The 20,607-nt window shown below is 38.3% G+C and overlaps 1 protein-coding gene across 1 annotated transcript in view; it reads right to left on the bottom strand.

Moving 5' to 3' along the window:
- Positions 1-20,607, bottom strand: part of BMPR2 (bone morphogenetic protein receptor type 2) — a 60,339-nt gene that overhangs the window by 37,317 nt on the left and 2,415 nt on the right. The window contains exons 3-4 of the mRNA XM_017735558.1: positions 17,473-17,696; positions 16,016-16,195 (exon numbers count right to left, since the gene is read on the bottom strand). Coding sequence (XP_017591047.1) covers positions 16,016-16,195; positions 17,473-17,696 — 404 coding nt within the window. The remainder of the gene's footprint in view (positions 1-16,015; positions 16,196-17,472; positions 17,697-20,607) is intronic.

Here is a 20,607-nt window from a genome sequence, read left to right as displayed (position 1 = left end):
TTTGAAAATATTCAAAAAGATTTTAGAAGTCTTCTGTAATTTAAAGATAACAATAATAATTACGTTTCTCTATGCTCAAACATCGTACTGGTTGGTCTTACCAGGTATTTCCCAGATGAAATGGTTATTAGGAGGACGTAAGCAATAAGCAGAAAGTGGGAGGTTGGGACCAGACAGAAATCCCCCTCCTATCTTGCTCCAGGGCGCCTGAGGAATGCAGTGAACAGTGAAGATCTCTGCTTATCTTCTTCAGGACCATAGGCACTCTCATTCAGTCTGCATCAATGCCTCAGTCTCACTCCTGTTCCTCACTTGGTCCCATCCAGCACAGGCCATCACTGAGGACACTGCTCTCCCCTGTGTTCATGCCTGTGAGCAGAGGAGGGCGGCGGAGCAGCTGAACCTCTGGAACCTCTGAAGCTGGTTCTTGTTGAAAGATGGCTGCCTCTCCTTCCCAGCTGAGAGGCCTTAGCGAGGGCTATTTCCCTCTACTGTCCTTGCTTAAATGGACATTCAGATGGTTTCCGGGCAGGAAGAACCTCTCTCTCAAAGATACGGCACAGATATGAGACACAGCTATTTGGGGACATCCTCAAGCAGAAGGAAATAAAGGACAGAAAAGGCTGTGAGACAGAAAAGGACAGACAAGCCCGTGAGGAGGAGAGGCAGTGGCAGGGCCAGCACTCGGCAGGGCAGGAGCTGAAACAGTGAGAAGCCCAGAGCAGAGAAAGGCTTTAACCTCACGGGGACCCCAGCAAAATCAACAGTCTCCTCTGACACACAGCTCCTGTTTCCAAGACACCAGCTGGAGTGACCTTCTTCAAACAGAAAACTGCATCTTGTATGAGGGCACACAAGTGCACGTTAGAGATGTGTAAATGCATTTTCTTTTCCTAAAGGAAAGAAAAAATTTCCAGAACTTGAAATATAAAACAAAGAGAAACTCAAATTGTGTTGCTGGCTCTGATACAGAATAGCCTGATCTTAGGTAGGTTACTTTGCCTCTTAGTGCTTTATGTTAGCTAGTTATATAATGGGAAAAAAACAGTACCTTCCCTAACTTCAAAGGTTATTCTGATTACTTTAAAATAGCATGAAGATGAAAAAGGCAATAATGATAAATAGTAATCCTTAGTTTGCACTTATGCAAAATCCTTCTACAGATCTAAGTACTTGATTTCAGATGAAATACAGACATCGTTTGATGTTCAGTTCTTGCAGCACAAGTGCTAGCTCAGGCATCCCTTGCCTCCTACTCCCAGGTGCTGTTCCAGCCCAGCGGTGCCCAGCAGCTGTGCTGCACAACCACGGCTCTGCTGAGCTGGGAGCGGGCTACGGAAGCCAACGGGGAGACCATGGGAGGGGAGGAAGGACCATATCTAAGGCAACATCCCTGCCAAAATAAATATACATCAATCAAGTACAAAGGCTGGCATCAAAGCTATCAATTCGTGTTACAGCTGACTTCACTTGTATAACATGTTCTGTCTGCCCTACAGTAACAAACTTGTTTCAAACCAGGAATAAATATTTCAACACAAATCTGAATAGGTCATGAGGAGACATTTCATAATCCTATGGAAATTACTTGCTAATGATGTTGGAATCTGCATGATTGCTAGATAGATTTCACAGACTGAATAAAACTTACATATTGAATGATATGGCTTCTGTAACTCTTCTACTTTAAACATATTTTCCATGTAATAAAAACTTTCTTAAATCAATCCCTGAACTGGTCACAGCCCTGAGTATTGCTTTCAGCTGTTTCAATGATGTTGTACAATTAAACTAAGTCTAAAACTGGTACCTTCATACGACAGTTATTTACACAGATACTGTAGAAATTAGAATGGAAAAAGGAACCTTTAAAAAAAAAATGAATATAAAGAAGTCTTCTGTCAATCTAATTTACTCAAATCCTGACCATACCATGAAATCCTATTAAGTGAAAGGCAAAAACCTCAAGTCCCATTAAGCAAGTAGAAATCTTTTTTTGCAAAACGAAAAACCCAAAATTAAACTTGAGATGGACTCCTTTCTGAATGTCCTGTTCCCACTTTAACACATCAGAAAATACATGCAGTCACAGGCAAGGTTTTCAAATTATTATCTGGCTCCCAAGTGGTCACCATCAAAGCATTTCTACACTTCAATGAAGACGCTTTTAATACAGCCTTGTTTGGTCACTCAAAATTCAAGATACCCTCAATCACTAGTCTAGGTTTAGGAATATGCAACTCTATAAACTTCATCAAAGTGAAAATGCATACCCAGGACAAAAATGATGATTTATAATTGCAAATCAACTCCATGCTTTCAGCCTTAACTATGGTTTGGTTGCTGGGGTTTTTTTTGCTTGTTTTCCTTGCTTATTCCTTCCAACAACTCACAGGTAATTACACCAGTTATGCCTCTGGGCAGATATTGTCCTATTATCGTTTTAGACAAGAGTTCTGTTTCCCAATCTATCCTTTAAAAAAGGAAATCCAAGTGTTCCATGAGCTCCATGATGCTTACACAACACATTTCCTATTTTTCTTTCTAAATTGCCATTTGCTGAAAGGTTTCAACTCCTGGAAAGGTCTGTCAGGAGCCCTGCAAAAATACAAGAAGTTGTCAAGTACCTGACGACATTTCTATCAAACAATCAAATCATAGCTCCATTACAGGTGGAAGCTGATGGCATTTGCAAGAACATATTTGCTTCTCAGAAAAACCTGCAGCTAATAGCACCTACCTGGTAACTGTTTCATTCCATAACCACCTAGAAAGAATGGAAAAGCCTGCCTTCCAATCTCATTTCAAGGGCTCCATCGTAACACAGGCCAGCATTTTGCCAATAGCACTTTTGGGAATAAGATACAACCCATTACAGTGATTACAAAGACATTAAGGCAGTGAAGAAATTCATGTCATGCTTCTGGCATCAGATGTGCTAGGCTACTCATCAGGTTCAGCCTAAGCACAAACTGTAAATGCCTAAAAAGTGGTACTTTCAATTCTGATACAGGTAGAAAAAACTAGAAAAAACTCTAAATGTACCCATTTATGCTCACCTACCAACCCACTCATAAACTCACATGTAAGTGTGCAGGGATAAAATGAACATGTCCTTGATGAACATTTAGGTGACATATGATCTCAGCTAATCAAATACTTAGTGCTGTGCTCCCTTATACAACAGGAAACTTCTGTTCCACAGCAATCATGGCACAGCGACCACACAGCCAGACTCTTCTTAAATGTAGGACTGTGCTCACCTCCACTCCCTGCTCTGAGTACAGATTTTAATATTACACACCAGCTCAGTGTAGGATCAAGCTCAGTAGTTGGGAGAACCTGTTCAGACTGACATCTTTAGTACCTTATTTCACTTGGTCTATTCTGAAATATCTAGCAAAATCAAGGATTTGCAATTTATGAATTTTCCCCCCATTAGCAATATTTAATTATTATTGTCTTCATCTTCAACACCCCAAGACTATTATGAAAACTTTCTCTCCACAATAGAGCTTCATGTTTTCAGTTTTAATTAAAATAATAAAAACCAAAGAAAAATGCCCCCCAACCCCAAACAAACCAACCTTCTCAAAAACAACATTTAACTGTAGAAAAAGAAGGAAAAGTCATGTAAGCACATCTGAGCTATATACTGAAATCTCAAATTAGTTTCAAATCTTTTCCTTGATGCACTCCCTCCCGCTACTATTACTCACTACCTGTTCTCTTAGTGCCAGAGAGAAGTCTCCTATTTAACCCTCCAAAGCTGGCCTACACCTCCCTTGGCTCGGTCTCCCGGCACCCTCTGAGCAGTGCTGGCAGGGGACAGCAGCCCCAGAGCACCTGGCACCACACTCAGAGATGTGTAATGCTCCTGGTTTACAGTCTGTACTTATGTCACCCACACACAGTTTTAGTTTGCTCCAGAGATGCTATGAATGGCTCTGCAGCTGGGAGTGTCTCACGCAGGGGTGAGCAGTGCTCTGCTCACCCAAACCCATGGGTGGGGGAGCATGGCCCAGCCTTACCTGCAGGTAACAAGTGCAGGATCGATCTGCTCACGGTGCTGATAAAGGCAGAGAAACTCAAGTTACTCTTCAGACTCATTACATAAACTTCTCAAAAAACATTTAAAATATTTTCTAAATGTTCATCTGTCACTGATTTCTCTGGCTTTCCAGGCCTTATTTTGCAGTATGTTTTCACCAAGTTGTCTCTGCTTTCCCATAGCACTGCGGAACAGCAGTGTCTGGACCTGCATTCAAAGGAAGAACACAGTGCAATTCACTGTGGCTCAATCAGCATCATCCATTTTGCCTTAGTCACTGCAATTATACCCTCAGAGACCAGAAACTGAGGAAAACAGAACCACAGTTAGAATATAACCAATTTGTATGCACTGCAATTTGGATGTCTACCCTGTCAGGAGTTCATGCTGGTGTAAATGTGGGTATTTTCTCCATGCTTGGGGGTTATTTTGTCTGTTTCTTCTATCGGGAGGCAGGGGGCGGATTTGGGTTTTGCTTCTTTTTGAAGTTTTTACGTGTGTGTTGTTTTGGTTTTAGTTTTTTTAAAGAGTAAAACCCCCCAGGTGAAAGGAATACATACACAAAAACTGTGCTTCTGTTTTATAACACTAATACTAATTTATTAGGGTTTAAAGTTCTATTTCTACATGCATCACTACTTTTAGAGTAGGTTAATGCTTTAACAGGAAAACAGAACTACAACTAAATAAAAATTATCTCAGTGGCTCCATATAGTTGGTTCAGCTGTCCAGAGCACATATCAGCAGTGTATTCCTTCAGACAGCCACATCCAGCTTGTGAACAAATTGATAGACAGGGCACTGAACCACAACTCAAAGATAAAAAGAAATAAGATAAAGAAAAATATTTTTATTTGGCATAGGGAGAAAAAAATCACTTTCACTGCTACAGCTCCAACACTTGTATTTCCCGTTCTAGCATTATGAAAGTGAGAAGTGTTTTTACACAGGATGCAAGGATACCTTACACCCTTGCTCAAACTATATAGTTTTAAGTCAATATGAATGTCTGAAGCAGGGAATTTTTTGCTAGTCTCAGAAAATACTTACAGGCCTGAAAGCAGATTCTAAATGAGCCTCATGCCACCAGTCTAAAGGGAAGGCAAAAATCCAGGCCAAAGTCAAAGTATAATATCATTCACAGGTACTTCAGAAACTTCTAGGAAATAATAATGCCAAGAAACATATATGTAATATTTTGTAGGCTCAATCTTTAAAATAAATGCATAAAACTGTAGTGATTAAACATTGAGTCCACCTCACTGGAATCTTCAAAGGAATTTAAAAGAACTGGATCACAAACTCCAATGTCACTGCAACTTGGTATCAATGTCTTAGAAAAAGTCCTTCCTCAGATCCCTCAGAAAATGACAAATTGGTCTTTCTACTTCAAAATAAAAGAAAAAAGCTAAAGAACATTTCAAAAAAAAGGCTAAGGTAATAGAAAAATCTTCACAATTCCCTCTTTCAGTATATTCCCTGCCCTTAAAGATTGAATTCCTAACTTCTCCCTCCTAGACATATCTATACAGCAAATGTTTTTCCATTAATTGATTCTGCATGGAAGTATACTACACAAATAAACTGAAATAAGGTAAAACTCACTAAGTTAGATGTTAAGGCTAATTCATATATTGATTTCTTCCAAATTAACAAATGTGTTACATAATAAAACATCTTAGTATCCCAAAAATAAAACACTGATAAACAAAAGAGGACTTCTGAGAAAGAAATGTATGGACTAGCTACACAAATCTGATGTTTGGTTTTTAGAAAGATCAATACCTATTATAATGTTGAAAACATGGAAGCTAAAAAACAACAACAAAAAATCTGCACATCTCTAACAGCTGACATGAAAAATCACATTTCCTACCACAAAATTCAGTCCTAATGAGAATTGCAACAAGAGGAAAAAAGTCTCTGTCTCACACAAAAATAGACAAAACACTCGGTGTCCCTAGTCTAATGCTTACGTATTAGTGTCCATAGCAACACCTCACCATTCATTTTATTTATTAAATACAAACCAGCAAAAATAATAATAGTGAATGGTATACATCAACAGCAGCTAATTCAATATGTCAGGAAAGAAAATTCCCAAACCTATCACAGAAAGAAGAAACTGCGACACAACTGAGAAAGGTAACACCACAAAATACCAAGATAAAATAAAAAGACACAAAGAAATATTCAGTATGGGTATACAGAAGTAGTTATGGATTGAGCAACTCTATTTTTTTAGTTCATTTAGGTCTCCTTATAACTTTTTCAGGAACTCACCAGACCCTAGTCTGCCCTAGTAGCCACAGTAAGCTTTCTTCATTATAAAACCAACAGAAATGTAAACAGATTTTTGGCATCAACTTGAATCCCTGTTTAAGTAAAATTACATTCACAGGAATCTTCACCAAGATTTTAGTGAATATACTGTCATCATCTTCTATTTGGACAGCAACAATAGGAGTTATTCCATCTTGAAAATTACAGCTTTGAAAAAACCTGCAGTTGGTGTATAATCAGGGGTAACACGACCAGAAGCACACTAATGCAATGCACTTAATGTTGCATTGGCTCCCCTGAATGCTCTATGAACTCTTTGTTTTTCAAGCACGTGGGTTCTATTAGCCAGAAAGCCAAAAGATCACCTCAGGTGACTTCAAAACAACCCTGACATCTCAGTTCTCCAGAAATAATGGAGATATCTATAGCCAGGACGACATATGTCAGGAGCTAGGTGCCCAGTTACGAAACTTCACATTCAGAATTCCAGAGTTAATCATAAGTTCACAATCCAAACACTTGAGGCACTCACCTGAATTTGCCATTCACTCTTTTCATAAGAAGGACATAAGCCTTTCTTTGTAAGGAAAACTAATTTAAAACACTGATCCCCAATATCCATCCACATGCAAAGATTTTGTCTGATACGACGAAGGGATGAAGAGAAAGAGAGAACTATAGCTGCTATGAAGTATAGCTCCTAACCCTTTTTATATTCCCAACAGAAGATGCTCCAACAGCACAGTTGTGAAAGAAATCAAACCACATAAAGAGTTGTCACTTAGTGCATGTATACGAAGATAAGCACAGTCTCGAGGTCAGGCTTTGGCTGCAGCACCTGCAAGCCAGATCCAAGCTGGCATGGTGCTGCCCTGCAGCCTGTGCTCCCTGTTTTGGGGGCAATGCGGCTGTCTCCACTCACAGCCTGCTCTGCAGGAGCCACCTGGCAGCTAACCTACATAATTTCAGCTCTTCTGTCTAGAAGTAATTCAAGTGTCCTTAAAAACAACATCACACTGTTAAAAACCAAACGCTTTATTTACCTAAAGCTCCTACGATTGTGCCAGATTGAAAGGTCATTAGCATTTTGCCTCCAGATAGCACCCTCTCTGAAGATACACTGCATGCTATATTGTAAGGAAAGGAGCCAGAAATCAATGTAACATATTGGGTCTTCTAGATCACATTATTTTTCAGATAAAGAAAAAAAACTATCAAAAAAGGTTCAATAAGGAAATGTGACTAATGACCAGTTTTGAAGGGGCAACATATTTTAAGTGTGTGTCTGGACTTTCAGTCTCCTCTGAGGCATTGCGCTGAGCTACAGCTGCAGCTCAGGTAAGACTGCAAAGCAGCTGGGCTAACAGGCTAATCTGAGGGTAAGTTAAATGCCAAGAACCTAAATATTTCTTTATTAATTGTATCCATTTCAAAATCATGCGGGCAAAATGCATTGGACAAAACCGTGATATAGAATCATATTTCTGTCAGCAAACTTAGCACGCAGGACAGAAACAAGTGAGGCTTACTGAAAATGTCTAATTAAGGAGCAAGAAAAAGACATGAAAGGTTTTCCATGATCTAAACACTATTCTACACAGATGAGCCTAGTAACAGCAAACAGCAGACACGATATTTGTAAGTGATCTTCCCTTTTGCACTTAACAGCTCCAGTCCCAAGCCTGCCTCTTACTCTGCCAGTAGTCTGAGGACAAAGACTATTACTGTACTGGGCATGGGGTGGGACTTTATTAGCAGTAGCTGGCAACACCTAGCAGTGCTTTATAACCAAACTTCACAAAGCTCTTGCTCCTTTTAATCTTAACTCCATTCATTTCAAAATTGTTCAAGACGACCAGAGCAGAGCCATGCTAAAAATCCTGAGGAATGCTCCGTGGGTAACATGGCAGAACAAAGCAGGTTATGAGAAACAGTGTTCTCAGCAAGCGCAGCAGCTCCAGGCTGCCCAGGGAGATACAACTGCAGTATTTTGAAGCTAATGCCCTCTGTCAGGAGCTGGAGCCACGGAGCAGCCTGTGCAGAGCCCTCTCTGCCATTCTGGCTCCCTGCAAGGAGCCTTTAGCATGACAAGACAGGGAAAGCAGGAGATCAACACAGCCAACGTGAAAATAAACATTTGAAAAAGCACAGGGACACAGACAAGTAGACCATCCACAAAACATAAACAGTGTTTCCATTTCGCTTGGCAATGACTTCAATGTACACTATCTTGCCTAATTCAGTCAGAACTCTTTGTTGAGGAGAGTTACCTAAACAAAATCCACAAGTCTTTAAATGAGAAATGCCTTCACAGTGGTGTAGTCTTAACTCCCACTGAAATGTTAAAATTTCCAGCACCCAGCGTTAGAATTTTTGAGGAATAGCTGTTGAAGCCTATTACTACTACTACACCATCAGAAAGCCTGTCAGTCTATAATGACACCCAAAAGTGCACTGATACATCAATCTGCCTTCCAGAGAGCTCCTACTATTTTTCAAATTATTTGTGTTGCTAAGTAGCAGTGTAGGGTTTGTTTAGAATGATGATATTGCATGCATGCATGTATTACACTGCATATTGCAGCATGTGAATAAAGACATGAAAATTACAGCACCCTTGTCTATTATCCACTTTGCCTTGAGACGAGGCAAAACAATTCCTTATCTGCTACCTTTTTTATTTACAATCCAGCTTTCCACTAATGTGTACCGAAAGAGTACCATTCTGAGGAGCCTTATCTACATTTACCTTGTGTCTATAAGGCATTCACAATAAAGCCCCAACGTACATTGTCACAAAAGATATCTGCTAATGAAGACATTGAATTTATTATCCAACAGTATAAAAGTCTGACAGTACTCAGCATTCCCAGTAAATGGAAAAAGTATCTCTACTATATTTGTATTACCCAGAGATATTTGCAGATATTTAAACTCTTAGAAGTGTATAAAACGCAAGCAAGTAATTTCCAGCTGAGATGCAAATTGGTGCCTCAGGAACTGCACATGATACAAGACTGTGAATCACTTATTTACTTAATCACTTATTGGTTAACTTAAAATGCACATTTTCACTATTACTGATGGTGGCAAAACCAGTGATTACGCTACACAAAATTTGTGTTTCCTTTCTTAATTTTAGATCTCAAATATGAATAAAATAGTCACTGTGGAGTACAAGAAATAAGCAGGATACTTCAAGGATGACAAAAATGCAGATCAGACAATTGCATCAAACAAGTAAGCTAGAAGTTATGCTCACAGCTACTTGAGGAATTGAAATCTCTAAGGACTCAAGAAAAATATGTTTAGCCCTCTGAAACAAGGTGCAAATATAGCTCTAGCACTTCACAAACACACTATATTGCAACATCAAGATACAGAAAAAAGTCCCACCTTGCATCTAAAAAACCCCTTTTTAGATTCCAGCATATTGTAAACAGAGCTTTGCAAAGATGCTTGCTCTTGGACCTCCAGGTCATAACACACTACTAATCCCTGCAGTTACCTTCCCTATCAAGTGTGGTCCAACAGGAGTTTGACAAAGCAATAAGGAATGTAATCGTAAAAGGGGGAAAAAAAAAAAAAAAAAAAAAAAAAGAGGGTTTGGTTTTTGGGGGTTTTTTGGTAAAAATAATATTTGAAATGTCTCTGCTTTTTCAAACAAACACGTTTGCTCTTTTAACATGGTTTTCAGTATTTTGTGGGTTTGGTGCATAGCAGAAATTTAAAAACATTTCCAAAACATTTCAATGTCAGTGCAAGTAAAACACTTCGATTTCATCTTCCTGATTAAATGTTTCTGTAAGAGAAAAAATTTACACAGTTTTCTGCCTAAGGAGGTTTTGCTTTCACAGCTAACATTTCATATGCAAGACTCCAATTTCACATCAAAGCTTTACTTTTAAATTCAGTAAAGATTCAAATTTAATCTCAGGAGACTATGATGTCTTAGAAGTTAAAACAGTAAGTGCTGCTACCAACAATCTTTAAGAGATTCTGCTTTTGATAGATTCAATTTTAATGGGAAACTGAACTGAAGTTACTCAACAAGCATTACTGGTTATCTTGAGAGACTTGCAAAGCATTCCACTGATTCTACAGAACTTAAGACTTTCACTTGAATTTCTAAATAACCTTCTATTGCAATTGCTTTAATACTGTGCTTCCTGCAATAACTTTCACTTCTTCTCCCCTACAGTAATCCACAATACCGTCACTTCTCCCTCAGTTGCAACACAAGACATAGCCTTAATTAGTTCACGTTTCCAAACCTTATCACTAAGCATTTGTAGCAATGTGGACCCAGTGTCACAGCCCCCTCAGCAGTTAATTAATTTCCTGTAACCAAATAAACAGCAAAAAACCCCTCACTAAGCACTAAATTTCAGAAAGAAAGGCAACTGAAGTTTCACGAAAATACATTTGTCAACATATGGCTAAAAATCCAAATATTTCATAATGAAGCCAGTATACTAAAGAATTGTTTTTAAAAAGCCCTACTTTTTATTTTTCCCCTCTATTAGCTGCACCACATACAATCTCTTTTAAGAGAGACACAGGCTAAGAAACCTCCACGCACATTCGCTTCTATCTCCTTCAGCAGTTCAGCAACTTCATTTTCTATAGCGCCCTAAAGTAACTTCCTCAGAGGCACAGTATCATCCTCTTGCATCAAATGCTTAACTGTCTCAAAGTAAGCTTCTTTTTTCAAGAAATATTAAGGCACTTAATTACTGTCTTAATACCTATTCCCCCACCTTATAACAGTTAAGGTACATTAATGACATAGAATACCTTGTCTCTTCACTGAAGGAAGAGGTGCCTGAGTCCCTGTCATTTCAAGGGTACAAGTCTTATCTTATTCCTTGTGTAGATTAGTCCCACCTTCATCTTTTAAAACTCAAGATCTGCCACCTTGCAAAGGTTTGTAATTTCCCCTTTACATCTAAATCACCTGAAAACAAAAGGAATAATGCACATAAAGGAAAAATCTTATTTACAGAGTGATTTTTTAGATTAGGCAGATCAGAAATTAAAGACCAGATTAAATATTAGCAACAAACTTAGCTGAAGTAAATGCACTTCAATTATAAATTAATATCAGATGCTACTCTCCGGAAAAAGCAGTTCAAGACAACTGAGAGTGAGCAGGGTTGCAACTTTCCAAAATTAGTCTGACATGATCTAATTCAGCTTCAGTGGGAGTTAGATTGGGCCACATGCTCGCAGCTCCATGAGCCTAACTGCTGCCTCTCAAAAACAACAGTTACATGAAAACTGTCTTTTTACTACCATAACTAACCTGTCCCAGTCACATACATTAGTAATTACTTTTTTTTTTTTAAATGGTAGTTTTTGTCAAAGTTTCCACACAATTCCATGAGCACTTCAAGACAGACTTTTACATACGTATTTTATATACATAGCAAGAAGGCTGGCAAAGAAAGGCAAGGATGTTATACTGGAAAGATAAGCTTGTCTATCAGCGTTCTGGAGTAACTTCCTTCACTGCGTGAGGTTGTCTCTTCATATCCACAACACAGTGCTCTTATTTAACAAAAGTTTCCTAAATCCTCTAAAAATTGCAGCCACAATTTGCTGTTATGAAATGAAAACCCTATATAATTATCAACCACATGTACCAGTAACTGCTCAACTGTTGCTGCCAGGGATTTTTTCCATGTATCACACAAATACATTTTTGTATGACAGGTGATGTATTCTTAACACTCGGTTGCTGCTACATTATATTACTTGCAGTGCCAGGAAGCAGCCTTGAGGAAAAAAATAATTAAAAATTGCTCTTTCATCTTGATGTTATTTTAACGTGAATGTTTCATTACAGCAATATATCTATGACCAACAAGGGAGATCATTTAAGTCTTTAGCTACTTAATTTCTATTTAACTGGCTATTATGAATGATTGAGGACCTAATGAATTTGTCTTCAAAACAGTCTCAGAATTTAAGAAGCATTCTGTAGTCACGAGATGCAGATATTTAGCAAGTCTCAAACTAAATATTTGACAAAGCCAATGAAGTGAACACATCTCAAAACACTGACCCAGGAAGCCATAGTTGGCCCTTTTTAGATTGGGTTAAGGGGTATATGAGTATACTGGCTGATGTTAAGATGGAATATTTTTGGTCAATTTTTTGTGAAAATATAAGATGAAAGAATACTGAATCTATCCATGAGCAATTTATCACAGAAGTAGAAAGTATATCTTTCCTCAAAAGTGCAAGTTAAAGATTGAGGATGAGTGGTTGTTTCTGAACTTCTGCATTTGAGTAGCTCCAAACTCTGCAGGCAAATCTTGAGATCAGCAATAAACACCATTCTCCAACCACTACTTCTCCTGGCATCAGGAAACAGCTATCTTAATCTCTGCATTTTTAATACCTCCAGACTGTGGGTTCTAGACTATAACCCATCCTACAGCATTTGCAAAATTCTAGCTGGAGGGATTATCAACCAACAGCTACTCAAATCTGCCTGGATTATCTTTAAAATAGAAGAGATGAATATTATGAGTACTCAGATGTATGATTGTTTTAAATTACCAGCTGCACATTAAGAAGCAGTAAGGATTAAATTTAAGGCTTCAAGAACCTGTTTGTCCTCAATCTTATCTTTCATTTTTATAGAAGTTTTTTTACAAGACAGGATGAATTACATGTATTTATACCCTGATCAAATATGAATAAAAAAAAAAAAAAAAAGAAGCAAGCTGTTCTGTTCTACACAGATATAGTTGCGAGACAAATGTTTTGACGTTCTAAAAACAAGTGACATTATCTTAAATATTACACTTAATTTTTCTAATTGCTATATGTTATGACAATGATAATTTGATATATCTAACATGTATTAAGATCTTAACTTACTTTTTGTCTTCTTGAATCATTTATAGTCTAGCTACGTCTTTCAACACACCACTGTTAAGTATCACAGAAAAATTGCAACCAAAAGATTGTGTAAAGTAATTGTTTTATTCCTCCATTATTTTTCTGGATGGATTTAGCTCAAGGGCCTAACAGTATTCTGCTGTTTCTACAGATCCTTAATATAGCTTCAAGGAAACATCTTTAAAAGAATAACTGCAATTTTCCTTAAAAATTGAGCTTTAAATTGATTAGGGTCATCAGCAAGGTCTTCAGATTCCATTCAACTAGAGTTGAATTTCTACTTGTCATTCCAGGAACTTTTTATTCTGTATTTATACTGGAAATGAGAAGAAAAACTTTTACAAATACTTAGTTAATTGTTGGCTGAATTCATCAAGCTTCACATAATTGTACACTAGTCACCTTCACTTCAAAATTTCCAGGATCATAAGCACAGTTCTAGGAGGTCACATACCTTACTCTGGGCCATTCAAGAACTATTTATCAAAAATTTAGATGAAAAATAGTGCTCTTACAGTTCACAGGTGAAAAAGATGAAATAACCTTCTGCAGAAGATTTCCCATGTAACTGTGATATGTTCAGTTTAATAATCTAAAAGGTATGGTAACACAGATTCCCACAGCCTGTGCAGCTAACCCTACTAATGCCCTTACAGCATTCTGACAACTGTAACAGAAAGGCTGGAAGAGTGCCCAAGAAAGGTATCTAGTAGCTAATACAAAGCTTCCCGACAATTCTATAAAAATCAACTTTGCCAAGCAAGAATTCTGTACTTAATGTTGAGGTGCCAAAATATAATCTTACATCACCAAAATGGGTTCTGGAAGAAGCTGAGAGACCATGAACACTCCACCACTTGGAATGGGGTCAGTAACATTGCAGGGGTCTGTGTGTTACAGCGTCCTTGCTTTTTCACCCCTCCAGCTTCCTTGAGTATCCTGTACCTCCACGGTGCTACCAGTGTGCTGGATAAACAGGCAGGAGCAGCCCCATCTCTGTCGGATGCAGCAATGGTAAAGCTCACGAAGAAAACACCCGAGTGCCAAATGAGGCCATCCTTGCTGCTGGAATGGCCCACACCTCCATCTCTTAACCCAGACAAAGCAGACAGACAACTGTGCTTGGAAGCAACCTACTTTGCTTATGCTTATGCCTAAAGCCAAATTTGCCTATTATGAAAATGGAAGGTGACACAGTAACACAAAACAGTTTGAGTCAGTAGAAATGCACGCTGCAGCACTCAATTACAGCTGGGTGAATTAAGGACTGTGTTACAGATTTAATTCCACACCCCCCCCTTGCTTTGCAAGTCAAGATAGATCTTTCAGTATTAAAAATTTCATTTAAAATTATTTGAAGATTTTATCACTCAGCAACTGAATTAATTTAGCTTGTAATTTTTATCCTTGGAGAAGAACAAGCACAAGTCATTTTGTAGGAGCCTGGTCTTCCTGTTTTGGGGGGACAGAAAGGAACAAGGAATTATCTTTACACCTGTTTTTCCTCCTGTCTAATTTCCCTGCACAACACTAACTCCAGTCACATTTAGGGAGCCCAACCTTATGACTCTTACCAAAGTCAAGCAGAGTCTGTTCTGCACTGTACAGTGCTGAGACACTGATTCCAAATGGTGATTGTTTATTGGTTTTACAAACAGTACTGTCAACCAAAAGGCAGCAATGTTTCACCAACTTTCTCTACCCATTCATATTGTACATCCTTCCCAGGTTAAAGACTACTGTTTTTTAGCATGCTAAGCCCTCATTTTGATCAAACTTCCTTACAAATACTAGACCCTACAGCCATTTTTGAAAGCACCAGTGATTAAAGTATCAGTATCTTCAAACTGATTCAAATACTGTCATTCCTAAATGCAAACTATTCTTTTTGCATTCTACAGCTGTAAATGCTATCCAATTAGACATCTTCATTTCACAAAATACTTTCCATTGATGAAGAACTCTTGACACACAGAACAGTTGTGCCTCCATTTACATACCTAACTTTATTCAACTTCCCTTTCACAATTCGTATTTAGAAAAGGCTATCCAAATGTTTAGATTAGGCCACTAACTCAGCTTCTTTACAGGCTCTTAAGTTTTGGAACACAACATAACAGCATGCCTGATAGTTACAATCTTGTTTCTGTCATAACACATTAAGGGGTCTGATCCCTTGATTTGGATCCACATGTTAGGTTGATTTTATAATAAGTAACTTAACAGAAACTTAACAGTGCTCAAACCAGTACTCTTTGAACATTATGTCAGAGTTAACCCTTACCAGAGATATGCAAAAGAAAGAAGTCAGATTTCAGAGACTGTTGGAGAGAATCTCAGCAGTCTGATACAAGACCGGTTCGACCACTCAAAACTACCTGTGATTCATGACTGAACAGACAGGCCAGACCTTCCAAAGGTACCATGGTGTTAATGAAACCATTGGACTGTTTTCAACAGAAGTCATGAATTCTTCTGAATACCTCCCCAGGCTTACGAAGTTGGGCATCCAAATATCGAAACACACAAGATTAGAGACCATTTTGGAAAACAGAAATCTGCATTCAGCAGTTGCCTATACAAATAGTCCTCTTGTAAGCATTTAGCTCGTTCTTTGTGGAGCAATGTGGAATATTCCTAACTTCATAAGGGAAAGTTCTGTTCTGTTTCCCATCACTGTGACATAAAAATAGAAAGGTCACAGATTTCACATTTAACAGTACCACAAAAGAAGGCTCTTTCCTTTTTGAAATGACAGAGATGACTTACTGTAAGGTGTTGTATCAGTAGGGTCAGGAGGTGGGAAGTTTTCTGTGAAGTTGACATTACACAAGTCCGTACTACAGCAGCAGAAGCGGTATGTTCCATTCTGAATCAAGGAAGGGGTGGTTGTAACTATACACTCTTCAAAGTGACACTCCTGGGGGTCTCCTATATGAGACCAACAACCTGTAAAAAGAAGCAAATTACAGATTTTTTTTTTTTTAAGTAAGCATAAAATTAATTCTACTGACTGGATAAACACACCTACAGAAATCAAGACATTACCCAATTAAACATTACAGAGTGGGGCAAAAACAGTTACCATAATTTGCTTGTCTGACTTTACTACCACCTTTTAAACCAAAACCTGAAGAACTTCTTTTAGAACTCCCCATAGCCAAGGAGAAGAAAATGTGGGCAGGGATGAAGGCCAACATCAGAGGTGTCCAGCTGCTGCCTTAATATGATAAAACCTGAATTCCTGAGCCTTCTCAGAAGAAGTATGTCATTCCCCATCTCTCTGATACCACAGACCATACCAGTCCACAGTCTAGATGAATTGTGACTGAGTCCCTTCCTTAGGCCACGAGACTGCATCTATAGTTTGATGCTTCTTGCATAATTTTCAAAATTCTGCCCTTCCTCATTGTCAACATCACTGGACTTTTCTACAGGATCACAACTTATTGCCTGGTTAATACCAGGCCCTTTGTCCCTGCAGCAACTGTTCCTTCCCAAGTATGGTCTACAGCAGTTAAATGTCATTTATCCACAAATACCTGGAAGGGACAGAGGCTTTTTTAGTGGGGCAGAGGTGAGCAGTCAGACTGCTCCTTTCAGCAGATTGCCAGGTCGAACAGGAATCATGAACTACAACTCCACAGGCTGTTTGTAAATACCAGCTGCATTTTCATTCAGCCTTATACTACATTAACTTGCATCAAAGTAAAAAAGAGCAGAGTTCCTGAGAATGGTAATCAAAACATGTCTCCAGAAACAGCAAGGCCCTTCACCTCTCCTACCTTCACTCTCCCCACAGAACAGCAATGAATTACAGTACTGATATGTGAACTATAGCTGCAAGTTCCTTTGTAAACAAACATCCAATCAATAGGAATATACACTTTTTACTTAATAAGACACTTACTGTTAAATTTATCATTACATCAATACATATACTGAAATTCAAGCCATCTTCCTCTGGATGTCCTAAGTAACAAGAAATTTGAATGCTTTTCCTTTCAATTGTGCATTGATGTCTTTGGTCTCTTTCAGAAGTCATTAATTTCTAACAAACTTTCTGTTCACATTTAAAATTGTTAAATGGGAAGTTTAAAATTATGCATTTGTACAATGTGCAAGAAGTCTAGTTTTGCAGCTGTGCAGCTTTGTATCAGCTGCCTAGATCAGAAAGAAGTGAAGTAAGTAGCAGAACTACAAAACAAAACTCAAGTGCTACATACCTTGTTTTACAAGATGTATGTCTCCTTCTCGTGTTTTTTCCCAAAGCCCATAGCAGGTACTACCTTTCATGCACAAAATTGTGCCATTCTCCTGGGAGATTCGGCTCTCGCTGATTCCATGGTCCTGCTGATATGGGTCTTTAAATGCACACAGCCGCTCCTCACTCTGTGTAGCTTTAGCCAAAGAAAGAAAAATAATTTTTGTCAGTGATACATTCTTTAAACTGTGCTCCCACAGTCAGAAATAAAAATGAGGTCTATCCTGACGTTTCTTTCACACAGAGGGCAAAAACACCTTGGCAGATGTCAGAAGGTGCATGTGCCAATGTTTGAAGTTCAAAGGTGCAAAATAAAACTTTCATTGCATAGTCTGCCATCATCTGCATCACTCGTCCTCGACCCTCAGTTACACGACTGTTTGCAGTTTTCTTCAATGACCGCATGTGCTACTTAATTGTTTCCAGATCCTAAACCAAGATGATCTTTTTCAGATTGCCATCCAACCCAGTGCCTACCAAATCCAGAGGGTTTTTTCCACTTTCTGCTATCGACCTATCTCTTTTTTCTCTCCACGTTACTCAGCCTTTGCACTGCTACTTACTGCTTTTTGCTCAGCAGCTGATCGGTTTGAGTTCTTTCACACGACTACACTAATGACCAACCACAACAATATTAACAACAGAGTAAAACCCATATTATTGACCAGCAGCTCTGGGAAACACTGCCTGTAAACAGGAGCAATGCAGCACATAAAGTCTCCCTGCAAAATGCCCAGCAGGAACACCATAAAATGTACAAAAAGAGTTCAAAAATACTCCCTTACTACCTGAAAAAGTTTTTGTGGGTTTTTTTCATTAAGACAAAACCAAAGCCACCCACAAAAAGTATACTGATTTTTACACAATTATTTCATCACCAAACTCCAAAAATGTAGTACCCTAACTCATTAATGTTTTAACTGCCTCTGTCATCTTTTCTCTAGGAAGAGTAAGAACAGTCAAACAACAAATTCTTCAGAAAGACATCAAGTTTAAGACAAATAAATCCTACATTTGTAATGACTCTATTTAGAATATTTTCATTCTTCTGGTACTGATTTTATAAAATGCATGGAAAGCTAGATGTGCACTTAGATACTATTCAGAAGTACAAGTCAGCAAATATCCATCACAGTAAGAATTTGTACTACATATTTCAACAACTAGATTTCATCCAGTTCTTCAACTCCCATCAAAGCACTGGCAGCAAAAACATGCAAGATGAAGTAGATTGGTCTTTTGGGAAAGACAGATTTTGAACTTAAAGTAAAATTAAAGCATATGTAACTGTAAATTATTAAAGGTACTGTATAAAATATCTCCTCACAGATGATTTATTTATTTGATCATTCTTCAGCACTGGCCCCAAGGAAGCCATGTTTTAGCAAGGCAGACCTACTGCAAAAGCATTGCTTCACTGTGTCACCAGTGCGGGTGACTGGGTAAGAAAAAGAAAAACCAGGAGACTTGGATACATGTGTCTCACTTTTAAGGGTGTTACTATTCATTAAGGAGTCAAAATTTGTAATTCTTTTACGCTGAGACAACTATAAATTGCTGCAGTATTCAGGCCAGCATTCTGTCAGTGTTTCCCAGTTTATTCTGTGGCAGCAGTAACTAAAATAGCACAACTTAGCTGATTTTTCTACTGGTCTGGTAGGGCATGTGTGATCAGTTGAGCTTCATGTCGGCTCAGTGGGGGTAAAACTCTCAGCTAAGGAGACAGGAACTTCTTAAGCCAGTGTAATTCAATCACTTACAGCTCCACACTCTCCAAGAACTGGGCCGGCAGTCTGTACTGCTCACCCACCTCTCTGAACTCTGGTCAGTGCACTATTAACACTTTACATCTGGTACTACAGTTTTGCAATGATAAATACATTTATTAGGAAGCAGCGACTTACTTGATATTCAGAAAGTTAGTTGCCTATATTTCATATCCATTTTTTTTTTAAATCTCCATGAGCAGAGTTAGTCAAGTTACTGAGTACAAAAAGGTCACACATTAACAGCCAGCACATGCTGCCTCCAGCAGAACTTGCCAGTTGCGCGCTGTAGTTTTATTCTCAGAACAGCTGAGTATGCCAGGCGTGAAGCATCTGTCCTGCAGTCTCTGCTCCATGACATGGGACTGGCCAAGAAACAATGTATGAAAGGACAGGACCCCACTGCCATAAGGGAACTGGATCTGACTAACTTTTTGAAAATTCAAAGAATAAAAAAACTATCACAGAATTACAGTTTTCAAGACAGAACAGGACAGAAGTATACAGCCTTGTGAAATGGGACGTATCTGCTCTGAGGGACAGTACAAAGCTTTTAAAACCTGTTGCATATGATAGGTGAGTGGGGCTAAGGCCATCCAAGAAGTGGTTGTTTACAAAATACTCAAATTGCTGCAAGATAAGCCCTTTCATAACTTGCCTTTACTGTGAAAAATAAATTTATAAGAACAGAATTTATGGAACAGTCACACAAATCTGGTTTCCTTATTAAAAGAAAAGTAATTCCAGGAAAGTCCACTTTAATAATACCTCAATAGGTTAAAAAAAAAAAAAAATCTTTTAACCTATGAACTAATTACAAGAAGAAAAAAGACCAAAACAAACCAAAACCTTTAGAGTTTGCCTTGGACTCAGAAAACATAACGGTATGTATCATGTCTGTGCTCCACAGACTCAGACAGTTTGTATTGCTTATTTTTCAGGTCTCTCAATCTTTCTATAAAACTCTTAGATCAAGAATAAGAATATGAGAAGATACTTGAAAAAAGAGAAGTTGTTAACTGTCATGCTAGATGCTGTCCAACCATACGTATACTACAGAAAATAAAAGTAACTACCAAAGGCTTTTCTGATTTAAAAAGATTGTACTGCCCTATAAGAATACCTGCAGAGGGGAGGACGGAGCAAGCACGAGAAAATACAACACACAGAGCTGGCAACCTGAGTGTCTATCAATTTTCTTGCTAAGTAATAAAAATACAAGTTAACTTGACACAATTTAATGTCAGATGATCTCAGTGGGAAACTTTTCCAACAAAAAATAGTTTACTCATCCAACAACTAGAGTTTTCATGCTGATCACTGCACATTCC

This window comes from Corvus brachyrhynchos, unplaced genomic scaffold (genome assembly GCF_000691975.1).
Source record: "Corvus brachyrhynchos isolate BGI_N302 unplaced genomic scaffold, ASM69197v1 scaffold255, whole genome shotgun sequence".
Lineage (NCBI taxonomy): Eukaryota > Metazoa > Chordata > Aves > Passeriformes > Corvidae > Corvus > Corvus brachyrhynchos.
This window is presented reverse-complemented; position numbering and strand designations above follow the sequence as displayed.